The sequence below is a fragment of the Rattus norvegicus genome, chromosome 19 (assembly GCF_021556685.1).
Source record: "Rattus norvegicus strain SHRSP/BbbUtx chromosome 19, alternate assembly SHRSP_T2T, whole genome shotgun sequence".
Taxonomy (NCBI): domain Eukaryota; kingdom Metazoa; phylum Chordata; class Mammalia; order Rodentia; family Muridae; genus Rattus; species Rattus norvegicus.
This window is the reverse complement of record NC_141552.1, coordinates 23,314,190-23,336,348: the sequence shown is the minus strand read 5'-3', so window position 1 is coordinate 23,336,348 and position 22,159 is coordinate 23,314,190. Positions and strand designations below refer to the sequence as shown.

Below are 22,159 nucleotides of genomic sequence, written 5' to 3'. Positions count from 1 at the left end.
CCAGAACTTAGGTGGGATAGTTCATGTTTCACCTTTTACATGGAAATCTGTGATCGTATTGAGAAAGTATATTTTCCACGTGACTCATTTACAATTTATGGAATTAAACTGACTTACTGAGAGTGGAGGTGACTCAGAGAGATAAAGTGCAGAAAGTTTATCCAGTATGTCTGCAAACAGATGCTGTCTCATTAGGGCTTTTCAATGCTCAGCAGCTAGAGAAGCAAGGGAGAGGCATTGGTGACTCTCAAGCTTAGGTCCTCTAGTCATTATAAGCTGAGCATGACACAAAAAGTCATAGGTATCACACTAGAATCTAGTAACTAGATTTAACCAACCTACCACATTAATGCTATGTTTGGTGGTATTTTTTGCTCTCCTAGAACCTGGAAGAGGCTTGGGGTTTTCTAATCCGACTCATAATTTATTATCCTTCCCAACACTATGGGCTTTGTTCTGTTAATGCTAATGGCGCCATCCAATACCTAGGATATTTTCTACTGACATGTGTGACATGAGACAAAACAGTCCCTGTCATCCCTCACCTGAATAAACTTCCTTAGAGGACAGTGTAGTTGGAGGGTCCTTCTTTCCTCTCCAAGATCGAGAAACATTTCCAGTCTTCAGACAAGTGTGTCAGCCATTGTCCAGTGACTGTCCTGAGATGTCCACATTGTCAGCTGAGTGAGGGCAGGGCAGGGCATTGGGACAGAGTCCATGAGATGTCAGTAGGCAACAGGCCAGCTGGGGCTAGTGTGGGTACAGGGCTTCTAGTGTGGGTGTGAGAGGAGGAAATTAGGAATGGTCAGATTCTGATGCAGCATATAGGCTGGAAGCAGCTTAGATGATCTCAGTGCCATATAGGGACATTGTAGACACTGATGGGCACTGTGGGGATGGTAGGGTCCCATATAGTGCTCTCTGCAGGTGTCAGGTGAGCATACAGTGGCTCTGTCAGACTTATGACAATCAGGCAGGCACTGGGTGCAAGTGAGAATCATGGGACAAGCCCTGTGTGCAGCCTGGTTTGGGGACATTCCCATGTGCCCCATGGACTGCAAATTAAAGGCAAAGGACACAGGGAAGCCAGCAATTCCCATGCACAGGACATACATACCTGTAGATGTTTCTAGAATTTCCATAGACTATCTGTCACTCGTCCTCATTATAGAAGGCACCAACATTCTGCCCTCTACTTCAACTTGGTGAGACAGCTATTCAAACTCCAGCAGGAAGGCCTCAGGGAAGACAGTAAGAACTCGCAGGTGACCCCTTTTACTATTGAAACAGGGTCTTCCTATGGAGCCCAGAGTGGCTGTAGGATACTAATGCTCCTGCCTCACAGTGACTAGAATTCCAATCCACCCTCAAGAGCAGTTGATTCATCGCTAGATCAGACTAAGGACATCTAAGGCCCCAGGGTGCTAGGATTACCAGGGTCCTAGTAAGTTTCTCCAGCCTAAATTACAACCTGAGTCAGTGCTGCTTTTTGGGACACCGCCTGATGCCCAGTGACATCACACCTTGGAACTCTTTGTCAAACATAAGCTGTTCTGGGAATGAAGTACCCACACAATAAAAACTGGTCTGGATACTCCTAGGCCAAGAATCCCCTGTTGGAAATGCCTTGGACCGCAAAATTTTAAATTCTAGATCCTTCTGGGTTTTAGAAGATTTATAAATACAAAAAAAGAAAGATGGGCATAGTAATTTAAGCCTGTGATCCCAGTCATGGGAAACTGAGTCAGAGTGATGGAAGACTGTAAGTTCCAGGGCAACCTGTGTTTCAAGAAAAAAAAAAGGCATGGTGAAGATTCCACTCAAGTGGAAACCAAAAGGGTTTCACATGGGCCCTGCCATCCACTGGTCAGCACTCTCATCACCACAGGCACAGGGAGACACTGGGGAACATTTCCCACTGTCTCTCTTTGGGATGCAGTCCACCCCATGATTCTATGTGAGGAATCCCCCAAAGGTTGCATCCTGTGAGGGACCTAGAAAGTTCCAGGATTGGGAGAATTTAGGAGTTTATAATTAGGGATGATCTACAGCTGTGGCAAAGCCTTTTCCCAGCACATGGCAGCCCTAGGTTTTGTCCCCAACAGTAAAAATAAAATCCCCCAAAATAATTCAAACAAAATGTCCTGAAGCCTGCGCCCTGACCAGTCTCCTCAAAAGTGCGCAGGAACCTGGGTCCACATTTAGGACACCGCACGACCTCTGTGACCCGTGAGAAGGGATCTAATATGGGAATTAGTACAGTATGACTTATCCTTGTGGATACCTTTGGTGACAATAACCACCTTACCCCTGAAAACCCATCTACCTGGGGAGCTCAGCACTCATGTCACCCAAAAAGCCCAGATCCTAGGGCCAGCATGGGCAGGTGGTGAAGAAAGTTTGTCTCTCGTGAACATCAGTTGCTGCTCCTGACCTGACTCTATCCTCAGGAGACAATGTCACACCAGAAAGTGTGGGTGTCAACGGCTCTTCCCAGGCCAAGCCTGAGATACTGCTTAAGTTCCACAATGCACAGCAGTGCTCACTCTGGAGCTAAATGTTCTACAGCTGAAAGGGGTGGGTGCTCTGCTGGCCACGCCCCTCCCCTGCAGTATTTACTGCACTCAGAGTGGTGCTTCAGATGTGAGGGACTTCTTGAGGCTACTCCCATGGAGAATGGCAGATTCATCAGAACGGGGCACAGGGTGAGTTCAGAGCACAGCTGGGAGGAATTTAGGGATGCCAAGCCATGACTAAGACCAGATCCTGGGCTGACAGGCAGTTGAGCTGGAGAACTGGCATCCAAAGTGTGACTGCCTGAATTCCTCTTAGACCAAAAGCCCTGGATCTGAGCTACTTTGGTGCGTGCTCCTAAGTGGGGTCCCAGACACAGGTCAGAATTGGGGCTGTGCATGGACTTTGGTGCTGGCAGCAGGTGGCTTAGCCATAAAGTGCCAAGCTTTCCCATCTGTGCCCACTCAAACTCCTCTGTTTCATTTTAGGTGTGTTTGGTATAATTTTGAGACAGGGTATCTTGTAGCAGCCCAACTCACTTTGAGCAACAATGTAACATAAAAATAACCTTGAATTCAAGATCCTCCACCCCCTCTGTCCCAAGTCCTGGAATTAAGACCTCCAGCTGTGACCATTTTACTGCAGCATAGGATCCATCTGTATTAGAGTGAGCTTTGGAAATACTGGAGCTCCGACTGTTCCTTAGAATTCAGGTTTCCTTAATTCTTAGCAGGAGTTTTGTGATGATGCTGATGAGAGAGTCAGGAGTTACACTGGGAGAGGTAACAGTCCTGGCAGCCCTGAGTGCTCAGTGAAAGTCAAGACAGAAGCCTGCTGGTTAGCACCTGAGTGAAAGTGGGAGGATTCAGAGTTCAAGAACAGACTCAGTTACATACCTAAGACCATATTGCAACATTTTTGTTTCATTTTTTGCTTGTTTTCTTTGAGACAAGGTGTTAATTTATAGCCCTGGCTGTCCTGGAACTCACAATGCCTCTACCTCCCAAGTGATGGAATTAAAGGCATGTGCCAACATGTACTGCCACTAATTAATTTTTAATTAAACATGCTGGCACAATCCAGTAATCCCAGTGCTTAAGAGGCCGAGGCAGGCAGATATCTGGTTTCCTGACAAGTCTGATCTACAGAGAGCCTGTCAGAATAGCCAGGGCCAAACAGAAACCCTGTCTCAAAAAATAAACAACAAAATGAATTTGTTTTAAAGAAGAGAGGAATGATTTAACAGAGAATTATAGGCCGAGATCCAAATGATATTGGGTAGTGCAGAGCCTAGCTTCTGAGATGAAACTGGACACCATGGGTTAGGGTGGGGATTCTCATCTTGGACTGGGAGACAGAGGGTGACTTCAGGCATGGAAGGCTCAGTCAGTCATTAGTCAGGATTCTCAATCAAGAGGGTGTTGTAAGATCCAAAATGTGTGAGCAGTGTTCTGCATGAGACTAGTAGAACCCGCCTACCCATACAAAACAGCCAATGAAGAGTAATCACAAGCATACGTCTGGAGGTCCATGGAGAGGTTAACGTCCACCTTAGTGTGGATTATTCAGAGCACAGGTGGAGAGGAGTAGAAGAGCTGATGGTGGCTGAGGCAGGAGAGGAGTTCGGGTGTGAATTTGAGCCAGTAAAGGAGCTTGTAGGTCGGGCAGAGCAATGAGAGGTCTAACAGCATAGCTGTTGAGATCCTTCAGATTAGTTTGTCTTAGGAGCCTCATGCCATAGCCAAGGACAGGAGTAGATCTGACTATTGGGTGGCTGGGCTCACATAGCCCAACAGGTTTGGCCTTGCATCTGTGGGATTCCAAGTCTCTCCCTTTAGACACAGCCATGGAGAAGGTGTAGCAGTGAAGGTGCAGATGGCTTTGGAATGCTTGGCTTATGGTGTTGAGTACTTCATGCTCCACAGAGCTAGGAAATGTCCTAGAAGCCAGGGAGGCTGAGCATGAGGAAGACAGGTCTCCAAGAGAGAGAAATGATAACCAAAGTCACTAAGAACTTCCTGAATCACAGTGTCTGTTAACCATATATTTTATTTACTTATTTTTATGGGCCTGAGTGTTTCACCTAATAAATGCTTGTGCACCATGTGGTATGTCTGGTGCCCATGAAGTCCAGAACGATTCCATTGAACTGCAATTACAGGCTAATAGGAGCCACCATGTGGGTACTGGGAACTGAACCCTGGTCTTCTGCTCTTAGCCACTAAACCAACCATCTCTTCAGCACCCCCCCCCCCTTGTATTGTCATTAAGATTTAACCATTTGGCCTTCAGTATTTGAATTAATGCAGATGTGACAAGAGTTATAGTTAACATGATGGTTCAGGCATAGACAGGCAGGCATCTCATTGTATAAAAAATATAAATCCTTTCTTTCTTTCTTTCTTTCTTTCTTTCTTTCTTTTGTTCTTTCTTTCTCTTTCTTTGTTTTACTCTTGGAGACAGGGTTTATTTTGTGTAGCTGACCTGGAACTAGCTCTGTAGAGGGAGCTGGCCTAGAATTCACAGAGATCTGTCTGCCTCTGCCTCCCAAGTGTTAGGATCAAAGGCCTGTGCCACCACCACCACACATCCTTCTGTTTTAAAGGAAAAATGTAGCCCTACATGGCAGCAGGAGTTTAGTCCCAGTATAGACATTTTTCTAGAGTTCCTGAAGGGCTTGCTGCCTTCCCCTTTAGCCCTGGCTAACATGAGAGCTCCACACCTATGGGGTTTGCTTCATAAGAGTCTGGAGGATGAGGGTCACAGGCTGATATATCTGTGTACCGCAAAGGATGCTTGGTGAAGGTCAAGTGGGTACAGCTCAGCAGGTAAAGGCTCTGCCACCCAGCCTCATGGCCTCAGTTTGATCATGGATGAAAGCAGAGAACTGAGTCCACATTGTGTCCTCTGCTCTCCATGTGCATATCATGGCACAGGAACACCACAAACTACATAAAATGTAAAATGCTGAAATGCTGAGAGAAGAGGCCTATGGTAGGCGCCTCCTACACCTGAGACTTCCAACCCAGAAAAGCAGGGGGTAGAGAGTGAGGATGCAGAGTGCACACAGGTCAGGACAAGGCCATGTTACTGAAGCCTCCATATGTGGTGAGCAGGCTCTGGGGCACCATGAGGGACATCAGGAGCTTCTGCACTTTGTAGAATTACAGGGTTCCATGTTACCTCACATGCCCATGATTTGCCCCCTACTGCAGGTAGAAGCCAACACCAGAAGCCTCCAGCTCCCAGCCCTGCTTTTGCCATGTAGGTTTATCCAGAAGAGGTTGAAAGTCCCTGGACCTGGAGCCTCAGGTGGTTGTGAGCCACCTGACCCTGGTGCTGGAGACTGAAGTCAAGTCTTCTGCAAGAGCAGCAAAGACCCGTGCGCTGCCTGGCCCAGCCAGGGCTGTGAAATGGTGTTTATTTTCATCTGAACAAGCCCAACAACAGTTTAGGTCCCTAGAAGCCACATGAACCTGGATGCAGTAGTGTCTGTCATCCAGCACTTCCCACAGGGAGACAGGAGCCTAAAGTGGACAGTCTCTAGGATTAGGGGGAAGGGCTAGCCTAGCGTACACAGCCATGGACGAGAGGTAGAAGGTGAGGACCTGTGCTCAGGTTGTTCCTGACCTTTACACAAGCACATGAGTACCTGTACTCACAGAAAAGCCATACAGACATAGGTGAAAAAGGAAATAAAAACAAACAATATTGAAAATACAATATACTGGGGCTGGACAGATGGCTCAGTGGTTAAGACCACTGACTGCTCTTCCAGAGGATCTGAGTTCAATCCCCAGCAACCACACATTGTGTCTCATAACCATTTCTAATCTCATCTACTACCCTCTACTGTTGTGTCTGAAAACAGGGACAGTGTACTCACTCATATGGACAAAATAAAGTTTTTTTTTAAATCCTTTTCTTTAAAAAAAAAAAAACTCTTCTGTGACACATGATCATTGTGAGATTCCAAATGTCGCTAAGTCAGTACAGTCCTATTACTGCATGGTGCCCCAATTGTGTTAGCCTTGGTAGTAGAGTGGCACAGTTGAAAAGATGCTGGTCACAGTGACCAGGCAGCCTAGAAAGCTAACCATTTGCAGAGAAGGCTGTGCTGTGACATAGTCCTCTACCCCACACTGCCACCTCATCCCTATGAATAGAGCAAAAAGAACAGATGAGCAATGTTTCAGGTTTCTTTCCTCTTTGATTCCTTATTAACCTAGCCCTGTGCTACATGTAACCTTGTCAAATCCTCTGTCCCATCCCTAAGCCCTCATACCTGTCAGATAAGACAGGGATCTTGCTTTGGGAGGAAGCTCTGGTCCCTCTCTGTCCTAAGAGGCTCTGAGCCATCGCTGAAATTGTGTCATCTGAGGATTGAGGGACGTCCATAGCCCGTGCTCTGACTTCCAGGAAGGTTTGAGGAAGGTGGTCCTCTTCTTTTGGTGCCTCTAGTAGGAGCAGCCCACACTTGGGCCCAGCTCCCACTGTCAGGAAAAGGCGGGTGGCTGTGGTCTTTGCACAGCTCTCCAGCTGAATGAAGAGTGCATCTCTCCTTTCTCTTTTGCAGGAAGTCTCCAGTCTCTGGTGCAGGTGCTGTACCCAAGGCAAAGGATAGGACAGTACAAAGTGAGGGCTCCCGGGATCCTTTAAAAAGTGTCTGCATTGTCTTCATTAATGTTTCTGTTTAATTTTTTATCCCATGTATATTGATCTCCTTGTAGGGGTGTGCATTCCAAAGCATGAGTGTTGAAGTAGAGGAAAAAGCATGGGAGTCACTTTATCCTACCGTGTGGGGTCCCAGGCTCTGAACCAGGTCCTTGAGCTCGGCTACAAAGAGCTTTCAAGCTGAATTTCCTGCTGGCTCTGATTTCAGGGAGAGCATCTCATAGAGCCCAGACTGGCCAGTAAACTACTGATCATCCTACCTCAAACATTGCCATCTACTTCATGAAAGGTTGAGTTATTGACACGAGGAACTGGGGATGGGCAGAGGTGCATGACTGAGGCTATCTCTGCTCAATGGCATGCCTTTGGGGACTGATAGTTTTCATCACTCAGGTGTCATTTGAGTGCAGTGCTCCTCTGGAGAGAAGGAGTCTCTTTTGCCAGGGCATCAGGCTCTCAAGACAGGACTTGAAGGTGGAGTTCTGGAGGCCAGGCCTGCATTCCTCTTCAGAAGCTGCAGTCCCCACTCAAGACAGTGCTATAGCACAGGGTCACATATCCAGTTCCACCCTGAGACCTGCTGAGTCACATGCAGTTTGTGCTGAGAAGCAAACTGGGGTCTCCTGCAAGGGCAGTGAGTGCCTCTCAACCACTTATTCATGCTTTCTTTAATTGTACACTCGAAATGGGGCGGGCATGACACATGTGGGGGTCAAACACAAATCAGGGGAGTTTTTTTCTCTTTTTGTATCAGAGAGGGCCTAAGGATCAAACTCAAGCCCTCAGGATTGACAGTGATGCCTGGACCTGGTGAGTTCAGGGTAGGGGATGAGGGTTTAGTCCTAGGGATGGAGCCCAGGACCTCACATACGCTAGGCAAGTGCCTAATCACTGAGCTACATCCCCAGCAGATGTTGGTTGCAAGAGAACTTGGGCCCTCACCATGCCAAAGGAGCACTCTATCAATTAGTGGCCCCAGCCTGGTAGTCTTGTTTGTAACCTCTGCTGTGTTTGCATGCTGCCTGAGCTTATTAATATAGCCACATCCTCAGGGTGACAAAAACTTCATGGAGACTCCCACTGTCAGATACCTGAAGACAGGTTTCAAAGAGAACAGGTAACCAGTGCAGAAGTCTCACAGTGTTCGTGTGAAGTACATGGAATATAAGTCCTAGATTACAGAATGCTCAGAACACTGGTGTCCCCACTGTTGGAAGTAACCAGGACCACAGATCCCAGTCTTTCCTCACACCTGAAGACTCCTAGCTGGCATGGTGGCACATACTTCTCATCCCAGCACTTGGGAGGCTTAGTCAGGAGAATCTCCTGAGAACAGGAGTAGGAGGACAGCCTGGCCAACCCATCAGGTGTTACCTGCAGGTCTAGTTCCAGACATAATCCTAGCATGCAGTCATCCCCGGCCATGCAGGGAAAGCATCATGGCACACCAGGAAGCCAGTGAGGCCCATGTTGCTTGACTGGGCAGCTAGTTGTTAGCCATAAGGACTAGGGCTCAGAGTGCCCAGAGGCTGTGAGACTGAGGGTTTCAAGGACCCAGCAGCAGGCCAGATTGTCTCAGCCTGGACTCGATACTGAAGAAGGAAGGAGCCCTGAGTCCTGGGCCAAAGCTGTTAGTAACCCCATGACCTGGGCTGCTGGTGGCTGCTGGGGTCAGGAGCAGTGTCTTGGTGGGTCCTGCTGTGGTGAGAGAGAGCAGCAGAACTTCTGGAGGACAGAGAGGGAGCAAAATAGAACAGGAATCCAGTGTAGAGATCTTAGAGTGTTTGTGTGAAGCAGAGGTAGGAAGTGGGTTGCAGGGGCAGGGGAGCAGCAGGCTGTGCCTGTAGAGATGAGTCAGCCCAAGGGCAGAGTTGTCAGAGCCCAGCAGCATGGGGTGGGAGAGTATCTCAGGAGAGGGGCTCCTGTCCCTCCAGGACAGTCTCCATCAGAGACTGAAGGTCTGGGCCTGAGAGGCGAGGGGAATTAGGGATGAGGGAGAGACTGGAGAGATGTGGGAAAAGAATGCACCTAGGAGTGAAGCAGGGCCCCCAATGTGGGATGGCTGAGGCCCGACAGAGTTGGATCTTGCTGATCCTACATTAGGCCAGGCCAGAGGGCCCAAGCTCCAGCAGCCAGAAAGGAAGCCAAAGTGTCTGAGGAGGCCTGCATCAGATTGCTGCATCTCATGAGGGTCCCACCAGTGGCCAAGGCAGGATTTGTTGAAAGCAAGTTTGTGGGTATAATTGTTCTCACCTCGGAAGGGAATAGGTGGCCATGGCTCTCACAGGTACTGAGGGTGCAGGGACAGGAGACCTATGGACTGACCTTACTGCCACAGGGCGGCTGAAGGCTCTTGTTGCCTTCAGTTAGTTGTTGTATTAACCTGGTAGCTTCATTTCTTGAGAAGCTTGGATGGATGAGGTCTAGCAGATCAAGGTCCAGCTAAGAGGAGGAATCCAGTGTGTTCCATGGCTGGCAAACAGGTTCTGAGATCTGGCCTGTGCACTCAGGCCAGTGTATCTGTTTTTCTTAGCTGCAGGCTCAAGAGGGTTGAACTGACCCAGGATCAAACACCACATGTGCCCTGTGTTTTCCAAGCTTTCTCATGGTTGCAAGCTCTGGGCAAACTCACATGGACTTTTCCATCATTCCCTGAGATCTAGGTGACTTGGATGGATCATGGAGATATCTCTAAGCCTATGCCAGCACAGCAGTGACATCCTGGCAGTGTCCTCTAGGGTTCCAGGACTGGATTTTTTTTTTCTCTCTCTGCTGATACAAGTAATAAGACATCCTATAAAACAAGGCCAAGCTTTCCTAGAGTTGAAGCCCAGAACACACAAGACTCCCCCAGGGATGGGCCCATCCAAGAAGGTGTGGGATGTTTTGTGGCTTAGGTTGTTTCACGGTGAGTGAGAAGTGTCTAAGACGCACACATATAGCTGCTTGGGAGCTGGGGAGGTCATGGGACCCCCTAGATCTGATTCTGCAGATGACTGTGAACATCCATGTGGGTGCTGGGATCTGAACTCTGGTCCTCAATCACTGAGCCATCCCACTGGCCCCTGGCTGTCCCTTCCTAGAATGTTTCTGTATTTCCTCCTACTTGATGCCTTGATGCTGGCTCCTAGCCCAATGGCCTACATACCAGATGAATTCTATAAATGTCTTATAAACACTAAGTATCCTGTGAAGGGTACTAGTGCCCTGTTCATAACAGGAATGCTGAGGAATCCGGTCTGCAACAAAGAGAAGGCCGGGTGCTTTTCCTGTCATTCAGCATGAAGGGCCAGGCATGTTTTCATTGTAGCGTCCTGGTTATGCTCTGGGTCTTCCTGGTGCAGCAGTCCTGTTCTGTGACACACGATGTGTCTCCTGCAGCAGGAAGAGTGGTCGAGTCACAGTACCTGCAATACGACAAGAAAACGAAAAAGGTGATGAAGTCCTTGACTCCCAGAACCACAGGAAGTGGGTTAGGTGGAGGGCCAGTAGGGAGACAGCTGAATCCTGAAGGACACTGTTGGGACCTTTGCCAGGTGCCTCTGTGACATCCAGACTTGGACACAGGGATGAGTCTGGGTAGTCTAGCATCAGCATATGTCAGTCTCCATGGTCTACGGCCCCTGCACCTCCTCACTGCTCCTCTGGCTTTGGGGACCTCAATTTTACCAAGCCTTTACTTCAGGACCATCCCCTGGATCATCCAGGTGGCTCCTAAGAGACAGGCATTGACAGCAGACATTTGGTATGGATCACAGGCGAAATTGTCATGGGGCTTTGTGCCATCCTACCCAGAATGCTGTGAAAGGCCCCACTTTGGTGGTGTTCACTTCTGGAATATCCTGTGTGATAGCTTGAGCTGTGAATAACAAGGCTAGCAGTTTCTACTGCTGCCCACACAGGCCTCCAGCACCCTGAAAGCTGCAGTGCTCACCTAGAAGGGAAGCACATTCAGGACAGGGAGAGCCCTGAGGAGCTCAGTCAGCTTCCTGGTCATCCCTGCAGGGACACCTCACCCCTGCAGTGTGGTCATCCCCGCAGTGACACCTCACCCCTGCAGTGTTTGGTCATCCCTGCAGTGATGCCTCACCCCTGCAGTGTGTGGTCATCCCTGCAGTGATGCCTCACCCCTGCAGTGTGTGGTCATCCCCGAAGTGACACCTCACCCCTGCAGTGTGTGGTCATCCCTGCAGTTTCGCCTCACCCCTGCAGTGTGTGGTCATCCCTGCAGTTTCGCCTCACCCCTGCAGTGTGTGGTCATCCCTGCAGTGATGCCTCACCACTGCAGTGTGTGGTCAATCCCGGAGTGACACCTCACCCCTGCAGTGTGTGGTCATCCCTGCAGTGACACCTCACCCCTGCAGTGTGTGGTCATCCCTGCAGTGATGCCTCATCCCTGCAGTGTGTGGTCATCCCCGCAATGACACCTCACCCCTGCAGTGTGTGGTCATCCCTGCAGTGATGCCTCACCCCTGCAGTGTGTGGTCATCCCCGCAGTGACACCTCACCCCTGCAGTGTGTGGTCATCCCCGAAGTTTCGCCTCACCCCTGCAGTGTGTGGTCATCCCTGCAGTGATGCCTCACCCCTGCAGTGTGTGGTCATCCCCGCAGTGACACCTCACCCCTGCAGTGTGTGGTCATCCCTGCAGTTTCGCCTCACCCCTGCAGTGTGTGGTCATCCCCGCAGTGACACCTCACCCCTGCACTGTGTGCTCATCCCTGCAGTGATGCCTCACCCCTGCAGTGTGTCGTCATCCCTGCAGTGATGCCTCACCGCAGCAGTGTGTGGTCATCCCCGCAGTGACACCTCACCCCTGCAGTGTGTGGTCATCCCCACAGTTTCGCCTCACCCCTGCAGTGTGTGCTCATCCCTGCAGTGATGCCTCACCCCTGCAGTGTGTGGTCATGCCCGCAGTGACCCCTCACCCCTGCACTGTGTGGTCATCCCTGCAGTGACACCTCACCCCTGCAGTGTGTTGTCACCTCTGCAGTGACATCTCACACCTGAAGTTTGTGGTCATCCCCTGAGTGACGCCTCACCCCTGCAGTGTGTGGTCATCCCGGCAGTGACACCTCACCCCTGCAGTGTGTGGTCATTCCTGCAGTGACACCTCATACCTGCAGTGTGTGGTCATCCCTGCAGTGACACCTCACCCCTGCACTGTGTGGTCATCCCTGCAGTGATGCCTCACCCCTGCAATGCAGACCTTTGGGCCTGTGGCCTTCAGGTTCCAGATTATCTGTTAAACTCAGTTCATAATCAGAATGTTTTGTCTTCAGCCTCTGCCTGGACTGTACTCCAAGAAGAGTTCAAGGGTTTCTATGGCAACATCTAGTGACCAAGCCTTAGCAAAAGGATTCTCACATCACCCTGCAGGCAGATTCCCATAGTCATCCCTAGTCCATTTAAGCTGCTGCTGAAGATGCCTTGAAGGCATAGCCACAGCGACCCCATGTGTTCACACGTGATGTTTTCATTCAGGAACCCTGATGCTGAGTCTTCTCCTAACCCAGCAGGCAGTCCCTGCATCAGGCTGGAGTTTTGAGTTTCTGTGTTGTCCTGATACCACCTGCTGTGTTCTCCTGGGGCAGAATGGATCTCAGAAGGTCTGGGCCAGTCTCACTGGTTGAGGATTCTTGCAAGGCCTCATCTCCAATTCCTGAGGGAAGGTGTAGGTTAGGAGAATGCCTGGATTTGAAATTCAGTGTTTTCAGATTTCAGGATTGGATGAGGGGTCCTCAGCATGTGCATGTGTCCATGTCTCTGTATGCATGCACATGCAGGCCAGGGATGGACACCAGCAACCTTCCTCAGTCACCCTATGCCTCTCACACAAAGGAGCTCTCACACAGAAGCTGTGGCTCACAGATGAGGCTGGTCAGGCTTAGAGTCCCAGAGCTTCTTCTGCTGTGCTTCAAAACTTTGAGAAAGAGAGAGAGAGAGAGAGAGAGAGAGAGAGAGAGAGAGAGAGAGAGGAAGAGAGAGAGATTCTACCAGCTTGTACAACCATGCATGCACATATGGATGCCAGAGGGAAATATCCGGTGTCTTCCTTTTCGAACAGGGTCCTAATCAACTATCAGGTCTCTATATCTTAATATCTAGCAGGGGTCCCAGTGTGAGCATAGCCAGGGCATACACCTGCTTGGCTGTCAGGCAGGCAAGAGGCAGAGATCTTGTTCTATTTTTCATGGTTAATGCTCTTAGCACCCTTGAGGGCCTGGCTGACACATGCCTGGAGACGGCTGGATCTGATGCTGGCCTAGACATCCAGGGCTATTGATGATGGATGTCCAAAGTGGCCCTCATTCTTGGCAAACTTCTCTCTTCTAGTCTAAATGTGCTTGGGTGTTTAATGCAAGGACTGGGTTTTAGTTTTCTTGTTCCATCCTGCTGCCTCCTTGTTTTCTTCAGTGGGTCACCTGCCCTAGTGATGAAAGAGAAGTGTGTGAACAACAGCACCACCCTCCCATGCTTCTGCTTGCTGGTCTGTGGTATCTGTTGATGTAGAACCGTTCCTGTGGCGGTCCTGTTGCTGTTTGTGAGTTTTGAGGATTTACGCCAGTGTAGTAATGTGCATAGTCATCCTGGGAAACACCACAGGGAGTTGGTCCCCAGGTTTCAGCACACAGAAGCACAGGCCAGAAGAGATGCCCAGGTGTTGAAGGAGGTCCGGTAGATGTGCTGTTAGTTTACTGTGTCTGAGGCATGATTGTCCCTTGCTTAATAAAATGTATACACAAAACTCTTTAAGTGTCCCACTGACCTCTGAGAAAGAACATCAATGGGAAGGTGGCTTTGAACTCTTAACTCCCTGTTCCTTTCCTCAAAACAGGTTTCTGTAGCAGCCAAAGTAGAGAAGCCACCTGAGGGAAGAAAGTCCAAGACAGTGCCTAGGAGCAGAAGTAGAGTCTGGCTGTAGAGGGGACAAGTGGCTGGGTATAGGGACTCTAGGATCAGAAAAGAGGCTGTCTGGCATCTCCCACAGCAACGAAGACAGTCACGCATAGTCATGCTCAAAGGCCAGTCTGATCCAGACTGTCCCTCATTTCCCAGGCGATTATAGATGGTGTCAGGTAGCAGTTGAAAACTGGCCATCAGGGCATGATTCAAGTGTTTATTAAGGTATCATGGCATCAAGAGTATATGAGGACATAGCCATATGTACACAGAACGACTTGCAGATCCAGAGAGCAGGGAGGGAATAGCCAGGGGCTCCTGCTTGCTGCTGCCTTAGGGGTTCTACAGAAATCCCAGTGGCACTTGGGAAGTGGAGGCCATATCAATTAGGGATTGTGGCCACATGGGGAGACTGAGGCCAGCCATGTGCTGTGGCATCAGAACACTGACCAGCGATGACAAAATGGAACATAAAACACTGGTTGCTCAGCTTTGATACTGCTGACTGCTGACGTGGCCAGGGGCCATCTGGTTCACCAAAGGCTCAGCCAACAGTTGTCTCTCCACTTACCAAAAGTCAAAGAGTGGCCCAGCTCCACAACCAAATGTGTGCCCACATTGCAATGGCTCCGGTACTGTTTCACCTCAGCTGCGGAGATCTCAGGATCCATGAGTGTCCAGCACGCACGCACCCGAAAGAGACAGTCTTAGGGGTCTTAGGCAGGACTGAGGGTGGTGAGCCTCTGCCTCATGGCTCAATGGCCCTGACCTTAGCATTGTTTGGGCACAAGAGAGCAAAGTGATGGGGACAGACAACCTGCAGTCTACCATGCTGGAAAGGCATGACTAACACTGATTGATCACATTCATGTGACTACTGAAGCTTTTCCTGCTCTCTGTAGTGGTGACCTTACAGAAACCATGCACACCCGGTTTAGACTGTATTAAAGTAGCCACCATTTCAGGGTTCCCTGCAAGGTACCATGGGACAGTAGTAGCATGAGTCTGCATGTATCTCGACAGTTTTCACTAGGGACTACACACACACACACACACACACACACACACACACACACACTTTATTGACATGGTGCACATTCTTTGCACACAAGGAAGAAAGTGAGCAGTAATGAAAACACACCAATAATGGAATTGATGGAGGGAGCACTGGGGAAGCTGGGGCTTAGAGTTACTTAAAGGCCCTATGCAGGCTCTCCTTTTGTTGGAGGAGAAACTTCAAGTGCAATGTGGTTCTTTATTTTCTTTCTCTAAAGCACAGAGGGTTAGGGTGAAACATAGGGCTTTGAGCATGTTCGGCAACTGCAGTCACACTGAATTAAATCCTAGGGCTGGAACCCGATTAATCTTCTACAGAATTACAGAGAAGCCTGGATGAAGACTCTCAGCTGAAAATGTGGACATCTCAAGACAGGCACTGGACAATGGCTGTCAGACTTGACTGAAGACTGGAAATGTTTTGCTATCTCATAGGAAAAGAAGGCCCCTCATAAGACACTGTACTCTAAGGACAGTTTATTCAGGTTAGGATGACATGAACTATTGTCTCATGTGACAGATGTCAGCACAAAGTATCCAAGGTATTGTATGCCAATGGTAGCATTAACAGGACAAAGCACACAGTGTCATGAAGACGTAAATCATGAGTTTGTGTAGCAAGACCCAGCCTCATCCAGGTTCTTAGATAGTAACTGAGAACCTCAAATACGGTAGTGACGTGATAGTGTGGGGTGATTCTAGTTACAACTAGCTTCTATTGTGACACAGATGACTCTTTTTGTGTCATGGTCAGCTTATAATGAATGACTAGACCTAAGCATGAGAGTAACCAAATACTACATTGCTTCTCTAGCTGCTAAGCTTTTAAAAGCCCTGGGGTGACAGCAAACTTTTGTGGACATACTGGATTGGTTCTTCTGTACTTTAACTCTCTGAGTCACCTCCACTGTCAGCAAGTTAGATCAATTCCACAAATTGGAAATCAGTCACCTGGAAAAAATACATTCTCAATACAATCCCAGATTGGCCATGGAAAAAGGGTAGCTTGAACTGTCCCACCTAGGTTCTTTGCCTGCACAGGCCTGCTCTCCAAAAGAAACCTGTGTTCACAGCTGCAGGCTACATTCACTATGGATGCTCTGGAGGTTCCTTCCTAAACTGCTTTGATTAAGATAATTTTCTTGCTAACAATCAAAAAATTGATTATGCCAATCTGGCCTACAAGAAGCTAGTTTCTATTCTGTATTTCTCCCTAAACTGCTTAGATTAAGATACGTTTCTTGCTATCAATAGAACACATTATGCCAAGCTGGCTTACAGGATCTAGTTTCTATTCTGTATTTTATCAGATGTGCATAATACATATGGTCATCATTGATAACAGGTGAAAGAGCTGCTCTAATATGAAAACTAAGTGGTGCTGGAGGATGATCCTGACCCACAATGAGCAGTGGGAACACCAGAGCCCTGTAGGGATGCCTGGCAAGCTAACACATTGAGCATGTATGGCTCAGTAAGTTCCCTGTGAACACACATCTCCTGAGATCTCTCTATTTAATCATAGGTGATCCTGTCCACCTAATAAACCACCTCATGTGGAATAACAAAAGCCACCTGCAGGAGCTGTGGTGATGACTCACAGGGTAGAGCATCTGCTACTCTCTCAGAAGAACCACATGGACACTAACAATTGGGTAAAGTGTGTCAGTGATTACATCATAAAGTGTGTGTCCGAGGAACAGCCACATTCTCCACACAAAAGACACTGTCACACTGAGTACCCCTTGGTGACTTTGAATTCACTTATTAGCCCAGGCTCCATGGAACATGCAGAGATCCATCTGTAGCTGTCAGTTCTAAGTCCACAGGAGGGGACAGAACCCTTGAGTAAGAATGATGGTCTTAAGAGTCAAGAGATAGAATTCAATTTTTATTCATTACAAATACATTTTTACAACAAAACAGGATTAAAATGAATAAAAATATTTAAAAATATTTGAAAGTAAAAATAGTAACAAGAACATATAAATATGAAACAACAAAAAGAAAACTTCAATTAAAATCATAACAAAAATATTTCTAAAAGCATATTCTTAACGAACATTTAGTAGCACAGACGTATTGCTGTTTCTCCTCTAGCACACATAATGAAAGGCGGTCCCCCAAGTTGTCTCTCAAGTGCTGTTTTCTGAGAAGAAAGTAAGACCTCAATCAGTCAGGCTGGCTTAGTGGTATATAAATTTAGGGTCTCTAAGAAATGACAAATTAACTCAGAGGATGAATACTCATCCAAAAAATGTTGTTACCATTCAGGATGTTGGTCATCAGGGACTCCTGAGAAAGCACCTCATTCTTCAGGAAGCTCTCTTACCGGGGTGTGTCCAATTCCAGCTCTCTTGCACTTTCTGAGACCTGGGAGAGGAAGGCAGTTTTTCAGACACTGATTTGGTGGGGAAATGCAAGGCAGCTGTCGGAAAGCTGCCTTCTACCACCTCAGTTCTATTGGACAGTCGACATGGACATTTTAAGTGATATCATTGTTGCTAACTCTGTGGGCAGGGCAAAATCTCCAGAGAGCCTCACAGTAATGTGGGCTGCCAATATGGGACCCAGACTTATACCAGTGCAAACCAAGAACAGGGCAATGGCAAGAGACCTCATCGGGTTGCAGGAAGAAAGGAGATGTCCATATGTCACCAAGGTTAAAGCCAATGACAAGTAATAATTTGACATTTGCACTTGGTTCTTATCCCAAAGGTGCTTCCTACACAAGAGATCACATGACCACAGAGTGTCATTTGTCAAACCACCAAGAAATTGTTCAAAACTCTACATAGGATCCAATGTATCACATGGATATGCAATAATATGATATGTTATTCATCTGTCACCATTTCTAGACTGCAGCTTCAAAAAGAGCAGCAAAATATGCTTGCACAATAATTCAGTTTCTGAAAAGTGGTTAACTTCCCAGAATACTTGTGCATAGGCAGAGCAATGAACAATTCCATTACATGAGGTGGTTGGCTGGTTGTGAGTGTAAATTAGAAAGGTGGTAAGAGAAGCAAAGATGTATCAAATTGGCAAATTTTATCAGATATTGTTAAGCTAACACGTCCCTAGCTGATAATGCTGGTTCTGGCCGTTGATGGTCTTTATCTTTCTTGTTGAAGTCAACCAAATATTTCTGGTTCAGTGCACAATCAAGATGTACCTCCTTGCTCTCCTGCTTCAGGGGGACCAACTTCTTCCTACATGTGTTCTCCATCAGGAGCTGGCTGAGCAGGTTTCTGGAAATACAGTCTGCATAGTAAGATCATGCTGGCCCTTTCTCCCATTCCTACTCCCAAGTCCCACTAACTCTACCAGGTCCCAGATACCCATGAAGACTTAATAAAATGCATCTTGATACATATAAGGCTGCTGCACAAACCATAAAGAGTTAATTCGGGGAAGAATAAATTGTTTGCTTGGCCTGAAACCAATTAGTGTCCACACCTCTGAGAAAGAACATGGATATACAACTATCCATGAAAGCCCAATGCATGGGGGCAACATCAATTAGTACTGGGCCAACACCCTCAAAAGAGGTCAGTAGAACCAAGGGAAGGTCATGCTAACCATGTGGTCCACGCACTGAGTTTTGTAAAACCTGGTGTGACACCATAGGTCCAGGTCAGCCTAATAAACTTCTGCTGACTTCAATCAGTACTGTTCTCTCTAGAGCCTTTTGAAGATGCCTAGACAATCCTGGGATGAGGAACAGTCTTTTATGGAACTGAAAACTGAGTCCTAATGACCCTGGAACACTGATGGGTAAATAGCACAAGAGATAGAACCAGAGCTGAAGACCGTCCAATCCAGAACAAAGAAAGTCAGAAATGGCCATTCCACAAGTGATAGCCTTTCTGACCAGGACTTACCTAGAGAAGGTAATCTCCTTCTTCAGCTTATGGTTGTTCTCATGGACCTCAGTGTTCTCCATCTCTAAGTTGTGCAGAATTGACATGACCGCATCCTCCATTCTCTCCAGGTCTTAATAATATGGATTTGGCCTGAAGTGTGGCCTGGCCTGAAATGATAGAATACAATGAATATCGGCATTTAGGAATATATGAACTCAGGGTGGGTCCTATATTACCCCAGGCTGCTGCCTGGATCTTCCAGCACTCAGTCCCCTGCCTAGCAAGTACAGAGACTCACCATAAACTCACTGCAATTACAATCTTGCAAAGCCACCAGCTTTCAAGGGCTTTGCAAATGCACACTGGGCACTCACTCTCCCTGACTTTATCCCTGAATTCTTCATTCAGACCACAAGTTCTGCTTTTCAATAAATGGAAGCAGATGAGTCCATTTTCAATCTCACTCCTCAGGAAGGGTCAGGTTCTGAATCTCCACTATACGGGAGGTGAGGTTTAGCACAGGGTGGTTAGGGAGGCACAGCTTTCTAGAACCCAAAACCTTAATAGGATAAGAAGGTGACCTTGCAGACCCAGGAATGAAACAAGAGCATTTGGTGCAATTCATACCTGTTCTTCATGCATCTCTCTGTCAGAAACCTCAGGCGATCTCTCAGGTCATTTCTCTCCTCGGTAATGAGCTGCAGCTCTTTAATCAGCCTCTCCTTTTCCTTCATGGCCTGATTCTTGCTTAGTTCAGGGCCAGGAGATGATGTTTCTCTCCCAATGTCTGTAGGTAGAAGAACACAAGTGAACCTGCATGGGGAGAATGCATAGAGTGTTCATAGACCTCAGTGAGGCCTAAACAGGAAAATAAGCCTGGAACCCAGTGTCACTGCTAGGCGATTGGTCTATGCTTAAGAGACCTCCTCAGGGGATCTCAGTTCTCCCACTACTCTATAGAGACCAAGAGACGTAAGCAGCCAGGTGTTCCCTATGCCGGACATCACGTGCTTACATGTACCAAGGAGATGGCTTCTCCAGGATTATTATCAGCTGAACAGGGTACAGCTTGGTTTCAGGACCCTCACCCCTGTGGCTTCAGAACTCAGATGATAAATTCACCATCCACAAAACTTGAGTGATTGGAGACACTCAGATGTCCTACCCTGATACTCTAAGCCAACAACTTTGGATTTAAAACGCATTTCCAGGGAGGATATGTTCAACAGACTTATCAGTGTCCCTATGTGAAATACCAAATGCCCCAGAATTGCGAATACGTTACAGGCTGAATCTTGGTCTACACATTCAAAATAGTTTTGGTATTGTAGAAAAAATTTTGTAACATACAACCTCTAATATATAAAGCAAACGATGACCCTGCCAGTTAGAAGAAATCAGAGAATGTCTAAGAACATAAGGTTATTGCCTGGAGCACAATCTCTCCCTGTTACTACTGTCAGATACCCACTGTATTTAAAGAAGCAATGATAGTGAAATACATTGCTGCCCTGTCTAAACTCAGAAAAGGTGGACCCTCCATGACTACTGATGGTGTTATTATATCAATGTAACAGAATAAATGAACTGAAAAGTAAAGACCAGAAGTTCACAGTATAATAGCATTGGCCTTACCATATCCTCCCAGTGGGGATGGGGAAACTAAAGTTCTGAAATCCTTGACTTTAAGGAATTGTGATATTCATGGAAATTCAATTCCTTTTCAGATGCTCCAGTTGCTGTGGCCCATTGCTAGAAAGGTCAGCTTAAGCCTGCAGCCACCCTGGCAGGAAGCTCAAAATACACTGCCCAGAACTTACTCCACATTCCCCAGAAGTGCTGTCTTTGCCCATCATTACTTTGAGACGAAAGGCCAGACTCCTTCACTCTAGTCTCTCCAGAATCGACGTTCCCCCTCCCAAAACGCTTGCGAAGATGGGAAAACATGTCTTAGCTTGTAACTGCCAGACTCAGACTGAGAGAAACTAGGGCACTGGTTGTCACTACAACACTGGTGACATCACAGAGAATGCCAGAACTCTCTAGGAGATAATAGAATGTCCAAGAAGGGACAGCTGATGTCATGGGGAGCTGACTTTGCCTCCCTGCTAATGTTCTCCCTGTACTGAGCATAAGCTGAGGTGCCCTTTCCAGGAGACTTTCCCGGGGCAGAGCCACTGAGCATCTCCTGCTTCCAAAGCCAAATTTTCCTCAAGGCTTGATTATAAAAAACCTTAGTAATTCCTCTGCATCTAAATGAATGTTTCCTTCCATATCTTGCCCCAAAAATGTCTCATCCTAACTCAAATTGTCCTCATTCACCAGTGTAAGCCATTAAAAATTCCTGAGATTTCACACCAGCTTGAATATGCAGTCAAAAGTTCTCCTGTCTCATTCTGTACAGGTGCTTTATATCACATCAAGAAATAGTCTGCATGGTAGGTTACAACATGCGTGTGTATTAGGGGAACACTCATGAAATCATGTGCTTAACAATCGACAATTGCCAGATAATTCCTTAGGAGAAAGAGTTGAAGTCTTTATGGTGCTAGGAAAAGTGTGGAGACCAGTTGGCAGAGGAAAATGCAATATTGGAGACTCCAGTGAAGGGAACCTCATGCTGCTTGTGGGGTTCTGCTCTTTGCACCAATGTCGCCAAAGGAGCACTGCTCACAGGCCTGAGTAAGATATACCATGAGCTTTTATCGGAAAAATAAAATACACAAGAGATATAGAGGGTGGCAAAGAAACGTCTAAAATGAGGCTATAAACATCATTAAGTGGATAGAGCAAGGTCCCAGCACCTGTACACTGGGAAATGGCCACCCCACCAAACACAAAAGCATCTATTATAGTAAAAAATGAATACTTTATAGAATGCACCCACTAACACTGATTGATCACATCCGTAGTTCAAATTTTGGGGGCAAATTCATGGCCTTAACTATCTTTGTCTCAACTTATATAGCAAAAAATAAGAAAGAATGAGAAAAGAAAAAGTCAAAACTAAAAGCTCAAGCTTCTCATATGAGGATTGCAGGAAGTGTTATATGGGAGTCAGTTCTGATTAGGCCATTTTAGATAGAACAGTGCATAGTGACCCTTAATGTGATGGGCCCTATATAAAGCTTTTTGCAATATTGGAATT

The 22,159-nt window shown here is 47.3% G+C and overlaps 1 protein-coding gene across 2 annotated transcripts in view; it reads right to left on the bottom strand.

The window, feature by feature from the left end:
* The window catches only part of LOC147999157 (disks large homolog 5-like), a 115,540-nt gene extending 94,552 nt beyond the window's left edge, over positions 1–20,988 (bottom strand). Inside the window, exons 1-3 of one of the 2 annotated variants that reach the window (XM_087596343.1) lie at positions 20,832–20,988; positions 19,639–19,798; positions 17,031–19,178 (exon numbers count right to left, since the gene is read on the bottom strand). In XM_087596343.1, coding sequence (XP_087452469.1) covers positions 19,094–19,178; positions 19,639–19,798; positions 20,832–20,958 — 372 coding nt within the window. In that variant the 5' untranslated portion in view covers positions 20,959–20,988 and the 3' untranslated portion in view covers positions 17,031–19,093. Of the gene's footprint in view, positions 1–17,030; positions 19,179–19,638; positions 19,799–20,831 lie in introns of those variants that run through there. The other variant, XM_087596341.1, reaches the window with a different exon arrangement.
* Positions 20,989–22,159: the final 1,171 nt, after the last annotated feature.